Consider the following 17,465-nt stretch of genomic DNA (forward strand, 5'->3'; position numbering starts at 1 on the left):
AACTGGGTCTCTGCAAATCCTTTGCACCTGCAACACCCATGCATCCAACCTGCTTTGAACTATTGATGTACCCGTATTTATGAGTAATACACTGTACACACTGACTGACACGCAGCTACTGTAACAAGTCATCAAGATCTTATTTTCATAAACACAGAAGAAGATTATAACATAGCTGAGTCAGATACGTAGCTGTCTGGAAAATCACTTTAAGCACTTCCCTGAAAGAATCTGGAACAATAAAACCTTCTAAATAGTTAAGCTTGTTGTTGCAACCTGGGACGTCTTAATCTTACTTAATCATACTTTAATCATACTACACCTAAACTTAATGTACAAAGAGATGCTTTATTTTGTTTCTGTTTCTTTCAACCAAACCAACTTGAACCTGTACAATAAAAATCAACAGGATTCCCATCACAACCAAGGGATTACGTTCAGAGAGCTGTACAGACAAGCTGTCCTTCTAACAGTCTGCTGTATAAAAATTGGCCCATGTGCAAGTGATTTATTAAATTTATGATTCCATGAAATACAATAAGTTAATCAAGTCAGATTGAGTTAATGATCTGAAGTTCAGCTGTGGCCAACTTATGATAGCAGCATTTATAGTAATTGAAGCAGATGAGATAATGAACATGTGTTGTTGTCGAGCTTGTGCGAAAACTTTATTGCAAGATTGCAATAACCTGCTGTCAGACCTTGAATGGGAATGATGTCCAGTTTTCTTTTATTCTCTATAAAGGTCGAGGTTCATTTCATGGGCCATGAATGTCAGACGTAGTCTCACCTTACCATGAGCTTTAACAGTGTAGGCCGAAAAATAATGCTGTAATGATTCCTGATTGAAGGAGACACCAAGGCTGTCACGTTTAAAGAAAAAAACTGAAGTTCTGAACTACACATTTTTCTCCAAAACCAAAACTGGGGGGGGGTTGAGATTTTGAATAAAAACAACATAAAATTGAGAATGTCATGATACACAGCCCACATCGTTTTATAAAATTACATGGATGGCTGAGCTGAAAAACGCAGAAGAGAGCGAAAGTTCAAAGGAAGAATGTGAATGGCGTGTCTGCAAAAATGGTTCAGAATAAAATCCAATTTTATTTGCACTGCACTCATCTCTCATCTCTTTGAGAAGGCCCTGAATGATGCCCTGTTATTAGATATATTGGTATTTCTGCTCTAAACTGTTATGGGGCTATTAGTCTAAACACTGCTGCACAACTTAAATGCAGTTTTTTCACCGGGCACGAGGTGGAAAATGCAAACTGATGTCTCAGCCTGTCTCTGATGAGAGACGGGGTCATCTGGAAGCCATTTCTACTCATGCTTTCTCCCTCGTCTCATTTTAATTTGTCAGTAGAGCCCCAAACCTCCCTCTCTCCACCCCCCCCCCCCCCCCCCCCCCCAACTCACCCGCTCCCCGGGGAAGCCGGAGTTCAGTGGCCGAGCTCCGTGCACGCCAAGCCGGCATGGCACGCAAGCTCATCCCCGCTCTGCTCCCCTTGCACGCGAAAACCATACGGGATTAGAAACAAATATCCTTATAGTGTACATAATACATGGCTCCTGTCCTGTCCTGACACACTGAGTGCAGATCTATCACGCAGCGTGCACAAAGTGAGGAGGAAAAATGTCCAGTCTGGGAGGAGGAGATGATATTTATGCAGAAATTTGGAATAAAGATTGATGTGGGTAAATTCCTGCAAGAACTATGAATCTTTTCTCATCTGGAATGATGATGAGTGAATGAGAGAACATTTCAACAGTAATGTCTGGAACCCTTGATTATGTTTTTTATTATTATTATTATTAACATCTTCCTTTGGATTATTTATCCTGAAGTGCTGGATCAAGTTAATCAGGCACAAATTCAAATATTTTTACTTCTTACTAAATTTGTACGATCCATTTAGTTACTTTTAGTTCACTTTTTCGTTCACATATTTTAAACCTGTAACAGATTCACTCTCTAGTTTAGCAATGTTACTTTAGTAAAAGATCACAAGCATCCTGCAGCATCAGTGTGAAAAGTGTGGGTGGTCAGTGCGTTGAGCCCCAACCTCGCCTGTATGTCTGTTGTGTTCAACTACAGAACCACATGAAAGTGCAGAATGTGTAAGAAAATATTGTGCCAGGGTTAAAAATCATACTTTTGGAAAGGTTCTAAATCCATGTTTTCATGGTTTAACCAAGAACCTTAAATCATTCTCCAAAAATATCAGTCCCCTCTCTTATGTGGCCTGTTTGAGATCACCCACAGCAGGTCTAACACATCAGAGATTCATTCCCTTTATTTCGAATCTAAATGAACATACCACTGTCACTTAAACTAAAAATAATAAGTTATGTATAATTTGGACTAACATTTGTGAAACAGATGCATTTTTGATATAAGAAAATCCTTAGTGCAGGTTTTGGTTGATGTTTAGACCACTTGGGGGCAGCACAACATCCACTGAATACAGAAAGGTGCTTGAGATTTTTAACTTCAACCTTTGTAGGACATTAAGGTGCATAAATATAGGCTTATATATTTCTTGGTTGCTAAAAATGTAACTGCCTTCCTTTAGATGTTGACACACATTAATATAAAAGTATGATTATTGCAGCTTTAAGTGATATTACTACCTACTCCTACTATCTGTTTACTCAGACCGTTCCCGCCACACGTCCTGTGCGTGTCACACCGCAGAGCTTTGCCTTCGCTTTTCTCACACAAACAACAATCAGGACAGACAGTGATTTGATTTTTTCCCAGTATCTCTCTTTCCTTCGTATTGTGGTCTGGCGAGCAAAAACACTCTCATTTCAAACATCACCATTTCTAACTAGCAATGTCTGGTGGTTACCTCCTGGCCGCCTGAGATGGCATGAGCCCAGAGGATGTTTTTATTGGTCTGTTTACTGGTTTGTCTGGGTTGTTTTTGGCTTTTTCCATCTTGGCTCACCTTTGTTCTTTCAAGAAATATTGAAAAAAAAAATCTTCATTTAAATTCTTTTATTCTCTTTCGTCGCTCTTTCCTTTCCTAAGTTCCACCAGATCCCCAAATGCCTTTTGGACCCCTGGCTTTCCTCTCCCTGCTGCCCCCCTCCCTCTCCCTCACACCCAAACCCCTTCTCCTCCATCCCTCTTCCTTCCTCCCTGTCGGTGCTGTGCGTGACAGTAGCTCACTGAGAAGTGGAAATGAGACTAGTAAACAATGATTAGCTCCAGAGCCGGCACAGCCTGGTCTACCATTGGTCCTATTGCCACACAGTGAGCGCCCACCCACCAGCCCATGACACGCAGCGGCATATAGACCCCGTCCCTGCCTCCCCCTTCTCCTCCCCTCTGAGCACCAAAGCCTCCTCCAACTACTCCGCCCCCCAGAGTCAACGCAGGGTCAGGGCCAACCTTTCACAGCCAGGTTACAAGGGGGTAATCACAGGCAAACACAGCAGCCACACGCAAAATGCATACACGACACCCCACCACCACCACTAACTCCAACCTCCACCCCCTCCCACACACATACACACAAACTACACTCACCCAGCACTTACCACCCCCCCTCCTCAGCCACAAACCTGGCTCTAATTAGAGTGATGGGGATGCAAGTGGCCACATGTGTGTGATGAGACTCAGGCAAGAAGAAGAAGGAGGAGGAGGAGGAGGTAGCGGTGGGGGGTTGTTGGAGATGGTGGAGGGGGGGGGATTCCCCCTGTAAGAACAGAGGAGAGAAGAAACAGTCATCCCCGGTGCGAGCAGTGTATTCGAAGACATTGCTATGTCTCTGGTTAACCAAGGAATCATTCTGGAAGCTTTGGTGCTCAGCCACACCACATTTCTCAAGACAAACAGCTTTCAGGCCCCAATCTGAACCAGCACAACTCTCGACATCTGTAAAACGCTGTTTAAACACCATTACTGCGAATGAGTGACACACAACACATGATGCAGTTACACTTAAGTTCCTTTTTATTGTTGCCCTTTGTGTTTGTTTTCACTATTTAAACATGCTGTGCCTATAAGAGTCGTGATTTATCCGTTTATTAAATCAGAAACTGCCGCAGTGTGCGACTGCATTACGACCATGTAACTTAATAAAAAGCTTCTGCTCTAATCGTTGAAGAGGTGAAATGTTTCTTACAGCTCCAGTCACTTGATCCACAGGCTGTAAAACATTTATTGTCACAGAAACTGTTACTGATACACACAGTTTGTGGTAATGTTTCATTGCCTGGCTTTAAATGGGCTGTGTAGAATAAATTCTCCTGTCTCCTCATTATTATCTATCTTTGATGGACTGCAATTCAATGTGCGATTCCTTGTTTTCCCTGTTAAATCATATCATATTTCTGAGCACTATTGTTTTGAAAGCAGAACCACAGTTAAGCGGGGACACCTGAAGTTTGTTGTGGCATGACGTAACCTAGATTCTCATGCAAAACCATAGTTTAAGAGTATCAATATTTCATGGGTTGTCCGCACTGAACTACTGTGCTAGTTTTTTTGAGTCCAGTTATTCTAAATGCATGAACAAGTTGGATTTGAAGAAAGAAAAAACAGAAATATATATAAATGTTTTAGTGATTCTGTTTTTTTATTTATTGTAAGGGTAGTTTATCTTTAGAAAATACTTCCACAATAATAAAACTGATCTTCTGTTCTCCAGTGTTAATTATTATATTTGACACTAATTACACTTTATTGACAATTTAACACAACAAATCTTTGACCTGCAGACAAGTCTGATGGATATTTAGATGGAAATGTAACGAAATAACAGCTACACCACACTGATGCGCGGAGATACGCTGGCACATGCTTAAGCATGCAAATGTAGTTTTACGCACATCAATACATAGGCTCACTATTAAAACAGTTATGGATATATGGATATATTTATATCCACGTAACTTATACACAATTACGCTTCAATAAATTTAATACAAATGTCATTTTAAAAGTCTCTAAACCCGGTGGAGACGTGGACAAACCGTATGCAAACACATTTTTTTCTGGCCCAAGAGCGCACGCTGAGTCTTCTGCAGCCAGAAGATAAAAAATGTCAGAGATACACTTTGAAAAGTGCAACTTCTGAAAGTCTTCCAATTAATAAAACGAGCTCTCCCGACACTTCTGCGACTGCATCGGTCACCAGTTGCTATGTATCTCTTTTTTTTTTTTTCTGTCTCTCTCTCTCTCTCCCGTGTGGATGGTGGTCGTTCACGCTGCACACTCCCCTCGACGCTCACAAGTGCGCGCCTCAGTACACTGATAATATAGTTGGGTCTGCGAGGCTACCACAATGGGAGGAGTATGAAAGTTATCCTGAGCCCTGCCCACCAACTGCAAAACATATAAGACGCTGGGATGGCGCAAAAAGCAGGCACTTAAGTCTTAAATCTTGATGAAAAGACAAACTAAGGACAAAACAAAACTTTTTAACTCACTTCACATGTCAGTTGTTGTAGTTGTTTAGAATTATGACCTTGATTAACACGTCCTAAGTATTTTTCTCACCTGCTTTGGAATTGCAAGAGCTCCGTTATTTTTTCTTTTCTTCCAAACATACAACCACTGAACAGACTTTGCTGAAAGCTGAAGTTATTTTTCTTTTTTGAGGCAAAAGTGTGCAGAAAATTTGTAACAATGGCACTGGACGCAGAGTTTGATGTGAAGGGAAGCAGCATCATGAGAGAATGGACTGGACAGGTCCAGCCTGCTCTGGTTGCCACCTTTGTTTTCCTCTTCTGTCTGGAAGCCTGTCTGTGGGTCAGGAACCTCCGGCTGAAGAGAAGACTGCCGGGACCCTTTGCATGGCCTGTGGTGGGGAACGCCATGCAGCTGGGCCAGATGCCTCACATCACCTTCGCCAAGCTTGCCAAAAAATATGGCAACGTGTACCAGATACGTCTAGGCTGCAGCGACATTGTGGTTCTGAATGGGGACAGGGCAATAAGACAAGCTCTGATCCAGCATGGCACTGAGTTTGCAGGCAGACCAAACTTTGTCTCTTTCCAGATGATCTCTGGAGGCAGGAGTTTGACATTCACTAATTACAGCAAACAGTGGAAAGCACACAGGAAACTTGCCCAGTCGAGTCTCAGAGCCTTCTCATCTGCAAACAGTCAGACCAAAAAAACCTTTGAGCAACATGTTACAGCTGAGGCCATGGAACTGGTGCGGGTATTCTTGTACCACAGCACTGATGGACGGTATTTTAACCCTTCTTATGAATTTACAGTAGCTGCTGCTAATATTATGTGTGCTCTGTGTTTTGGGAGACGATACGGGCATGACGACCTGGAGTTCAGGACCCTGCTTAAAAGAATAGACAAGTTCGGTGAGACAATAGGGGCAGGTAGCTTGGTAGATGTCATGCCCTGGCTTCAGTCCTTTCCTAACCCAGTCCGCAGTGTCTATGAAAACTTCAAAAGCCTCAATGAGGAGTTTTTCGCCTTTGTGACAAATAAAGTGATGCAGCACAGAGAGTCCTTTAAGCCTAATGTGACCCGGGACATGAGTGATGCTATTATCAATGTGATTGAACACAGAAAGGACAGCGGACTGACAAAAGAGTTTGTTGAAGCAACTGTCACCGATCTAATCGGAGCAGGTCAAGACACAATGTCAACTGTCATGCAGTGGATCATCCTGCTCCTGGTCAAATACCCAGAAATGCAAACCAAACTGCATGAGCTCATCGATAGAGTGGTAGGCCCAGACAGACTGCCAACAGTTGAGGACAGAAGCAACCTGCCAGACCTGGACGCCTTCATCTATGAGACCATGCGCTTCACCAGCTTTGTCCCTGTCACTATCCCACACTCCACAACCTCAGATGTAACTATTGAAGGTCTCCGCATCCCCAAAGACACGGTGGTCTTCATCAATCAGTGGTCTGTCAACCATGACCCTTTGAAGTGGAAGGACCCTCACATTTTTGACCCCACGCGTTTCCTTGATGAAAACGGGGCCCTTGATAAAGATAGAACCAACAGCGTCATGATTTTTTCAACAGGTAAAAGACGCTGCATCGGCCACCAGATTGCCAAGGTAAAGGTGTTTTTACTCACAGCAGTCTTGCTGCATCAGTGCAGTTTTGAGAGCGACCCCTCTGAGCCAATCACACTTGACTGTTCTTACGGGCTCAGCCTAAAGCCCCTCCAAATCAGTGTCAGCGCCAAGCTCAGGGGAAAGCTGCTTGGTTTAGTTTCCCCAGCATAAACAACATGTCCCAATACTGTGACTGAAGGCCAGCTAACACATTTCCACCAATGCCATTTAACAGTGAGTATTAGCACACCTGCACTAAATTCCTGTTGTAAAATTGTCATATTTAATAATGATATTTAATGGATATTTTAACATGGTTTGCATATAAAACAGTGTTGACACAGGGCTGAAAATATCATTTCAAAGATGTATCAGTAGCTGCAGGTAGAATTCAAGCGTGTGGGCTGTTGGGATGAGTGCAAAGGGATTTCCGTTTCACAAAATATACTTGATTAGATTTTGTACATAGTTCTGAGTTGTGTGATTGATGTATATCCACTATGGAGCACTTACATGTACAGTGTGTGCAGAAATCAGCTACATCCCTTAAATGTCAGTTTAAACTAACATAACTACATGAAATGCTTGTGAATGTTGCTTGATGACTCATTGTTATTAATTTCTAATATGTAAGAGTATATTTAACCCTTGCTATGTAAAGCAGTTAACACGTTTTTAATAATGTCTTCTTTCAGGTATGACAATAAATGTAATAAAATGTAATGTACCTTCACTATCTACTGTACTCAAAGCATATGAACACATTAAACAAAGAATGCTGATCAGTGGGGGAAAGGCTGGCATGTTTGTGAAGGAGAAAGTCTTTCATTAAGGAGCATCCATCACCATCTTAAGTATGAAGAAGAGACATTGCAGTGGACCGTGAACTCTTCACAAACTGTTTGTATTCAGGGTTCAGCATCACTGTAAAGGCACTGCAGCTATTCCATGCCAAACACGAGTCTCACTAGTATGACAAAACACATGTGCAGCAAATTTCTTCCACTCATGAGACTTTCTCGAAAACACGTTTGTTTACAAAGTTACATTTTCAAAGCTATGTGAATGTCACTGCCCTCTCTTAAAGCCTCTGCAGTCAGGCATCGATGCTTTAATGTTCAAAGGATTTGATTCTCTGTCTGTGTCAAGGCAACAAATGAAACTCAGTGCACATCAAATGTTCATCATATCTTTTGTTATCAACATGTTGACTTTGTATGATGGAAAATAAGCTATATCTGAAATTAATAAAGTGAACTGTCACTGGTCAGTGTGTCTTGTTTCATACTAAATCATATGATACTCCTGTAAACTTGCCGAGCTCGGCGCACACTACATCTATGGATACAATGTGTGTGGCACTGACAGACATGGGGCAACAATTCAACATTCGGTAACACCTACTCCTTGTTCCAAAAATAGAAACCTCTGACATACTTAACTAGGTTGAATATCTCTAAAACCAAAGCTGATGCTTTTTTACAGTATTTCTTTTGTTGCACAAGCCCACACGTTAGCAGGATTCCTCTGCTCTGAATTTTGATACATCCGCAGCTCAAACAGCTGCATTGTCCTTGTGACCTTTGCTTATAGGGCTTTTAATAATGTGCACGCACATACTGTATATATAGAAGGGTCACAGAGACAACGTTTGGGCTATGGATGCATCAAAATTAGTTTTAAATAAGATCTGAAAAGAGGATCTGATCTGTTATTCAGCTAATGTGCGTTCGCCTGGAACAGAAAGAACTTCAAAGAAAAAAAATATATATAATTTTTTTAAGGAAACAAATAATAAAATAAACAAATAAATTCTGTTGTGTGTATTTGTTCATTGTTAAATCTGAAGTCCACAGTTTTCAGATGATGTCCCAGAGCTTTTTTCTCTGCATGGTTATAATTAACAGCTTGGCAGTGTATAAAACAGCCACACAAAGTCCATAGGAAACTGCAAACAGCAAAATCATTTTAGGAAAAAACAATCATCTCCAGCTCTCTGTCGATTACCTAAACTTTATGCTACAACTTAAAAAGTGCATCTAACAGATCACCTTGCAAACGTGCATTTTTCTTTAACATACAGTGTATTAGAGATTGCGTAGCAACTATCTTTCACACCACACGTGATCTGCAGAGCTGTTTATCTTTTAAAAGTGTCACGGTGACCTGTGTTCTATTCACCATGTAAATCTATCATTTTAGGCAACTGGGCCTATTAAGTACTTGCCCTCCTTTATCATCATACTACAAGTGATGTTTCTGGAAAGAGGCCTGAAGACTAAGGTCTGCAGGCTGTGGTCAAAGTGGGAGGGGAAAGATAATAAAAAACCTGAGTCGCTGACCCCTCCCACCATAGAGATACATATAAGCGAAGTGTTAAGGCTTGAATCTGCATTCTTCTTAAGTGGTCATCTGAAGACGCTCTGCACCGCTGCTCACTAGCATCTGTGGAGGAGGGGTGTAGAAGCATGTGAGTGCTGCTTGGAGTTCTTTTTAACATTTTTAACATTGGCTATTTTGTCTGATTCAACTATACGATGGCAACTCATAAATAACTTGTATTTAAAGACGTATTTAAGACACAGTGGATGATTAATTGCCTACAAGATAACATAATGGCTCAAGTGGACGCAGAGTTTGGTGTGAGTGGAAGCAGCATCATGAGAGAATGGACTGGACAGGTCCAGCCTGCTCTGGTTGCCACCTTTGTTTTCCTCTTCTGTCTGGAAGCCTGTCTGTGGGTCAGGAACCTCCGGCTGAAGAGAAGACTGCCGGGACCCTTTGCATGGCCTGTGGTGGGGAACGCCATGCAGCTGGGCCAGATGCCTCACATCACCTTCACCAAGCTTGCCAAAAGGTATGGCAACGTGTACCAGATACGTCTAGGCTGCAGCGACATTGTGGTTCTGAATGGAGAGAGGGCAATAAGACAAGCTCTGATCCAGCACAGCACAGAATTTGCCGGCAGACCAAACTTTGTCTCTTTCCAGGCTGTCTCAGGGGGGAAAAGTATGACTTTTACCAGTTACAGCAAACAGTGGAAGATGCACAGGAAGGTTGCTCAGTCAACAATCAGAGCCTTCTCATCGGCCAACAGCCAGACCAAAAAAAAATTTGAACAGCAAATTGTGGCAGAAGCCACAGAGCTAGTTGAGATTTTGCTCAAACTCAGTTCTAACGGCCAGTATTTCAACCCAGCTCATGAGCTGACAGTAGCTGCAGCTAATGTGATTTGTGCTTTGTGCTTTGGAAAACGTTATGGACATGACGATGTTGAGTTCAGAGCCTTGCTGCAGAAGACAGATCAGTTTGGACAGACGGTAGGGGCTGGCAGCTTGGTAGATGTGATGCCGTGGCTTCAGTTTTTCCCCAATCCTATTCGCAGTGTCTTTAAAAACTTCAAAGCCCTGAACAAAGAGTTTTTTGGGTTTGTCCAGAACAAAGTAGAGGAGCACAGGGAGACCTTTGATGCAGATGTAACTAGGGATATGAGTGATGCCATCATTGGCGTCATTAACAAGACTGACAATGAAAATGGACTCACAAAAGACCACACAGAGGCAACTGTGTCAGACCTGATTGGAGCAGGCCAGGATACCATTGCTACCGCTCTTCACTGGATTATCCTTCTACTGGCTAAACACCACGACATCCAAAGCAAACTCCATGAGCTGATAGACAAAGTGGTTGGCCCCAACAGACTGCCATCAACTGAGGACAGGAGTCGTTTGGGCTACTTGGATGCCTTCATTTATGAGACAATGCGCTTCACCAGTTTCGTCCCCGTCACCATCCCCCACTCCACAACATCAGATGTTACTGTTGATGGTCTCCACATTCCCAAAGACACAGTGATCTTTATCAATCAGTGGTCTGTCAATCATGATCCCCTCAAATGGAAAGATCCACATATTTTTGACCCAGCACGCTTCCTGGATGAAAACGGCTCCCTTGACAAGGATCTCACCAACAATGTCATGATCTTCTCAGCAGGGAAGCGAAGATGTATTGGGGACCAGATCGCCAAAGTCGAAATGTTTTTGTTTTTTGCTATTCTACTCCATCAATGTAGGTTTGAGCAACCCCTCAATGAGGACATGTCTTTAAACTGCTCCTATGGTTTAACGTTGAAGCCTTTAGATTACAAGATTACTGCCAAACGTAGGAGGGAATTGCTTAAAGGCCAATAAGATGCAGTTTAACCTTGGGTTCTCTAATGCAATATGAGGTATATGTTATAGTATTATGTGTGTATAAATTTGTATAACAGAATATTTTCACGTAATGAGCTCTGATTTACCCAATATGTAAATACTAAGCTGACACTGACCAAAGTCACCAAGTCAGTACTGAGATTTCATTCAGTTGTAAAACATCTGTTAGTTTATCTATTAAAAGTAAAAGTCCTGATTGTGTCATTAGGGAGGATGTGAGTCATATCTAGACTCTATAGCAGTTTTTGTCTGAAAGAATGGTGACTAAAAGTGAATGAGAAAGTATATCAGCACTGATGCTACATCAAGTAAGAAAAGGAAAGAAATGAAATGAAACCTTTCATGAAATAGCTTGAAACCACAATTGATAATAAATCTTACGTATACTTTGTTATTTTAACAAGGGGTATTCAGTGGAGTCTCCTCTAAATTGCAATATAAACCAATACATAATGTGCCGAACAAAAAAAATCTGAGATCCTCATTTATCACTATACAGTATGTTTTCCATATTTCATGTTTTAAACTTAATATAAATACAGTGGGCATTTCATCTGCATTCATGTACTCTTAAGTCATGCATAATACTGTTGTATTCTAATAATAACTCACATAATACATCAACATTAAGCATACCACATTGAGTAATACAGTAATAAGCTGAATATTAAAGCTAAATATTGTTTGAATGTGAATGTTATTCTGCGTGACATAGTCTGTACTCGACAGTATGACTAAAGCCTTAAATGTACAATAAACATTTTCCATTGATTTATAAGTGAATCGGTGTGGTGCTGTCACTCATAGCAGTCAAAGGCCAGAGAGGTCAAAGAGATAATAAAAGATTCTGATGTCTGGTTTCTACACTGCTGTGAAAAATTCATATGAGTTTAATGCCCTGTATGCTGTTGTTCTGCACACTCTACAAGCAGCCTGTGACTTAGTACATCAGCACAGCCAACAGTAAGCAGCCACAAGTCTCACTCATCAATATTTAACATGGACCGCGATGTACTTTTGACTGGTGTGGCATGTTTTTTTCTGAACAAATACACTCAGATCCAGCCAAGTCAGCATTATCTTGCATGTACCAACACACACGTACGCAGCAATTTATCCATCAAAACGATCTATCTATCAACATAAGTAATGAATAAGTGAATTTAAAACCAAACAAATCACCTTAACAAACTGTTACAGAGAGGGAACACATCAGGTTGCGTGCCAATAGACATTTGTCAGCGCTCTTTGTGTGTGTCACATACCTTGAGCGGTTTTATTTTGTAACTGCTGTTGCTCCTTTCAGTGCAGTTTGGGTTTGGCATATGTTGTTATGATTTAACACACAAAACAGAGCACTGCAGATTTGGCCTTGTCGGAGCTCCGTCTGCATTGGTGGGAAGTAAATGAAAACATTTAGTAGAGTACATCAACAATGACAACGAAAGCCGCAGCGCAGCGCAGAGCGTAGCAGGGCTCAGCGGAGCAGGGAGAAGGAGGGCATATTGTAGCTTCAGGGGGGGAAATATACTGTAGTTTGCAATTCCTCCAAGGAAATGTTTCTGATATTGTTTTCAATTGTTAAGTAAAGTAACAGTTTAAGCTCTAAATCAGACTTTATAATATATTTAAATTAGAATACAATTGTTCACAGTTTGAATGGAGTACATATGCATGTACATACTAGGTAGAAGATATGGTTCTTCTACAACGGCCTGTTAGTCGTTACCACCCACATGCCAAACGGATGATCACCTGACGTGACCTGACCATGCCTGTTGAATGCTGCTTGCTATCTATTGCAACAAATGCGGTCGACAGCCCTCCTGATTGTCTTCTTCCTGAGTGACTTAGGTTTTATTTTGGGAAAGCCCAAAACCACCCATTGCTCAACATGTGTCCTGTACATAAATATTATTTTTAATGTGAGTTGTGTCATTTTTATCCTCCTTTCTTTTATTCCCCTTATCCCATGAGGATGTTGCCTCAGTGAATGGTTCCTTAATCTACCTTCGTACTTACAGGAGCAAAAAGGTGTCTGAACTCTGGGGGAAGACTGTTTTTACCAAGGTTAATATAGGGCAGAGACTAGGGTTAAGATAGGACAGGGATCTCGCTCTCACTCTCTCTCCTTTTGTTTTGTCACTGCAAGAATCCTAGAGGAAGGAATGGGTTGCCTGATCTCCCCTGTTTCCATATTTGCTTCCCAAAACATCCATAAAATGTGTCCAGCTGAAAGACTCCCTTTCACCTAGAGTCACCCGCTCTTTGCTCCACATACTCCTGCAGCCCCCGACCTGCCCAGTCTCACTCCTTAAAGGAAAACAGAAAAGTGTACAGACTGACAGTCTTACAGCTTTGCGGTTATTCACATTTTGCACGTACACAGACCCACACAGTGACCAGGCATTACCAGAAGATACAACACAGCACTCCATCCAAACCCCTCTTGCTTCTGCCTAACATGCAAACTGCAGTCACAGTTTGGTGGATGACACGCAGTGAGGTGGAAATACTTGGAAGCAGACTAATGCAGTTCTCCAGAAAATCTCATTCCCTGTCCACTACCATCATCTGCTGAAAGACAGTGAACCATTCTGTCTGACGACTGGCTGGAAACCTCCTCATGTACCACTCTTTCCTATAACGCTACACTCAACACTCACACTCTGACCACAGCTACACTCTAAATCCAAAATGATGCAGACGTGACTGTATGACTATAATTTTACTTGCTCCTCAGTCTGGCCTAAAGTGTCAAATGTAAAAGTCGTTATTCATTTTGTTGCAACAGTGCACTAAGTAAGTGAACAAACATTTTTCTCTGAATGACAAGAGGAGACAGACTGTGGGAAAAAGAAGCTCGTGCGATGTAGCTATGAATCAACTTGTTCCCTTTCCCTTCTGGACAAAGTTGCCATTTCCAACTAGAGTGTCATCAGAGCAATTTACAGTGTAGTGCAGAGAAAAAAGAAAACGGCAAGGGTACATTGTATTCTGACTGAGTGTAATTTATTCCAGAGTTTGTGTGATGCATTTGTTAGCCTGAAAAATGTTTCCTCTGTGGAATTATGTCATAGACATAAACACTGAGCAGGACTAAGAATAATGTTCCAGTTGACATTATAATCAAGTCATGCCACCTTAAAGTTGGGTGACCTGCGAGGGACTCTGGTGACCACTCGCTTCATGTTTTGGAGCACAACCTCACACGGCCATCACACTGCACATGAAGTGACCCTTTTCAATAAACAGTTTCCCAACTCATTATTACAGGGTGGGGCAGCTAGTGCTTGTTGCTTTGTCCATGTTGGCATTGGAGTTTGGAGGGGTGGCAAGGAGAGGAGGTTCAATGTAAAATAAATAATAATAATAAATAAATAAATAAAATAAAAACAACACAACGTGTGCTTCCATTAGCTACATTACTTTCCATGCAACAAACGACTATATTCAGGACATGAATGAGGATGATCCATGTTGGTTTTTGTACATTTAAGTTCACACCACTGTCTGATGAAGACACTCATATTAATCTGGGGTAATTTTGTCAATTTTTCTGTCCTTGGAAATTCTGTCTCTGATGATTCTTGTTAAATGGCAATGTTGACTGCCAATAAGGGAAGCACGGAGGCTCAGGATTTCTCCTATGTGCACTGTGACGAGGTGGTGAACGATGAACATTGAACACTCACATTTTTCAGTGACTAAAACAGCTGTACTTCCTTACTTTTTATTACGTACTTGGCAAGATTTTTCTCAAGCAAGCACAAAAACTCCCTCTTTGCTTGCCAGACCTAGAAAGCAAATTTAATTACAATAGTATGTCTACAAATAGCTCATGATCTCATTTATCTCATCATAAAGTAAATCATATCTGCTGAACCCTGCAGAGTGAATACCTGGGACCTGCTTGTGGGTCCAGGACCTTCAAGAGGCCATCAATCTTGTGCAGTGTCAGAGATAGCGGTGTCTCCTCAGATCATAATAAACCACTGGCACCACAGTTGTGTAACCCAGACTGGAAGCTGTATAAGAGGCACAGAGAAATGTCTGTGAGAAGCAGACAGATCTGATTTGTTTTGAAAAGGGAGGATATGAATCAGATTGTTGCTCTGTGTATTTTAAGTAACATGAGAATGTTGGAACCGCTCGACGGAGTGATATCTCATGCATGAGTGGGAGAGAGAAGTGAAGATAAGTAGAAGACTTGCAGATACGCGCTACTCTTAACTGGATAACATGTGATGGATTTGCACAGAGAGGCGCAAGAATAATGTTACAAGGAAAAGGAGTTAACACATTCACTCTGTAGTTACTCACAGGCATCCGTGAGGATGAAGGCCTAACCACTTTGCCTCTCACATGAGTGCTGAAGTCTGTTCCAGCTGGAGAAACCCCACAGCATCACACCTCCTACCACCTGTCAATTTGTACAGTATTTGTAGCTCTAATAGGGTCACTAACTATGTACCCACCCTTCCTCTGCACAAGACAACTGAGAGTCTAAGGTCACTACGTCATGAAACTGATGAGAGAGTGTCATGAGCGTGCAAAAGCTCCATTTAACTTTATTGGAGAAATTAGAATATATTAAATTTATTAAATGTGAAAACATAGTTTGGGGGTATTTAACATAATTCCATATTTGTTCTGTCCACATTTCAATGTACATTGTTAAAAATAAGAAACAATAAAGAGAAACTGGGGAGTATTTTTGCCTTGGTGTGAACATTTCCCTCAAACAATGTAATGCTTTTTAATATCAGTTGTTTTTAGCTTACAAAATATTCTTAATTTTATGGCCATGTGTGTTTCTTGCACATCTAATTCCAGTGATACCATTGCCTCCAATATGGTGGGAATGTTTTCCACGAAATTTCAGAACCTTTTCAACCACAAAAGCATTCATGAGATCAGGTGCTGATGTTGGGCAGTAAAGCCTGCCTCCTAGTTGCCACTTCATCCCCAATGACTTTTGGATGCAATTGACCTTAGGGATCTCTTAATTTAACAATATAAGTCAGCAATGGAGGACGGTTTCTCACAGAATTAAGTTAATATATGGTGTTTATTGATATTTAATTTTAGTGTATAACAGAAAATAAATGGTTAATCTTAATCTTAACATCCTGAGTCAGTACCAGTCAAAGAGTCGGTTTCTGTGGTCTGAAACAGTGGCCTCGGCACTGTGCAGCCTGGGTAATCATCTGAATCCACAGTGAATATGTAATATTTTATAATCATTGGTAAGAATGAGAGAGGAACATATTACCAGCGTAGACACCGAGGCCAGTGGAGATGCGGTCTCTCATAACCACTGCTGCAGACAAATAAGAGAAAAGTCAGACAGAATTGTCTTTGTGTAATAGTGATTATTCATGTTAAACAATAGCGAATAAGGAAAGAGTAATGACCGTGTATCTGTCATAACTCGCCTCAGTTTTCTACTATCTGTATGTGAAATGCTAGCTCATGTATTGGGGTCTGAAATATCTTGTTACCACGTCTCTGACAAAAAGAAAAAAGAAAAAAGTAGCATGTTCCTGTGTCAAACAAGCTCCCCATAACTCAGCCCTCCATTGCAGCAAAACCCCTCTCCTTCCATCCCTTGCTTTCACGCCATCCCACTTCAAGCCCTCTTCTTGGCAGCGCTTTATGCCAGACCAAAACAATTTAGCAATAAGCTATTTGTGTTCGTAGGGATTCATTTTCATTTGTTTTTACATTCTCTTTTTGTAGTGGGCTCTGATTGCCTGTCAGAATTTCCCCCACTCGCTGAGAAAAAAACAGTTTGCTGGAGCTGAGCACTTTACTGAAAATGCATTGCTCTGTTAAGACCTGGAACCATCTACGATTAGAACACATAGGCCTGTTGACACTATGAGACATTGTATTTCCGCTCCTAATCGACCATCTTGCATAGATTTTGAGATGTGCCTATTACGAGGAGGTTCGTTTTCATTTATAAAAGTGAACATGAACAATGGAGGTGTCGATATTTTGACATTTTTATGAATACTACTTATATAACAAGGTAATACCGTATGTTTAGAAGGTTCTGTTTCACTGCACCCTAAACAGTGGGTATACAAGCAGTTCATTTCCAGCAAAACACATTAGCATCCCACTGACATTTTGTCGCTTTTAATGTGTCAGACATGGCTCAATTCTCTCTGAGTATTTTTTTCTTAAATGTT

The 17,465-nt window shown here is 41.3% G+C and overlaps 2 protein-coding genes across 2 annotated transcripts; both read left to right on the top strand.

Annotated features, from left to right (window-relative positions):
- The first annotated feature begins 5,385 nt into the window (after positions 1 to 5,385).
- On the top strand, positions 5,386 to 8,321 carry LOC113159848 (cytochrome P450 1B1-like). The gene has a single exon (XM_033326286.1). The coding sequence runs from the start codon at positions 5,645 to 5,647 to the stop codon at positions 7,220 to 7,222; it is 1,578 nt and encodes a 525-aa protein (XP_033182177.1). The 5' UTR covers positions 5,386 to 5,644; the 3' UTR covers positions 7,223 to 8,321.
- A 1,145-nt stretch (positions 8,322 to 9,466) lies between these two features.
- On the top strand, positions 9,467 to 12,032 carry LOC113157997 (cytochrome P450 1B1-like). Its single transcript, XM_033326271.1, has one exon. It carries the CDS (start codon positions 9,640 to 9,642, stop codon positions 11,239 to 11,241), a length of 1,602 nt encoding a protein of 533 aa, XP_033182162.1. The 5' UTR covers positions 9,467 to 9,639; the 3' UTR covers positions 11,242 to 12,032.
- The last annotated feature ends 5,433 nt before the right edge of the window (positions 12,033 to 17,465 follow it).

This window comes from Anabas testudineus, chromosome 12 (genome assembly GCF_900324465.2).
Source record: "Anabas testudineus chromosome 12, fAnaTes1.2, whole genome shotgun sequence".
NCBI classification, from domain to species: domain Eukaryota; kingdom Metazoa; phylum Chordata; class Actinopteri; order Anabantiformes; family Anabantidae; genus Anabas; species Anabas testudineus.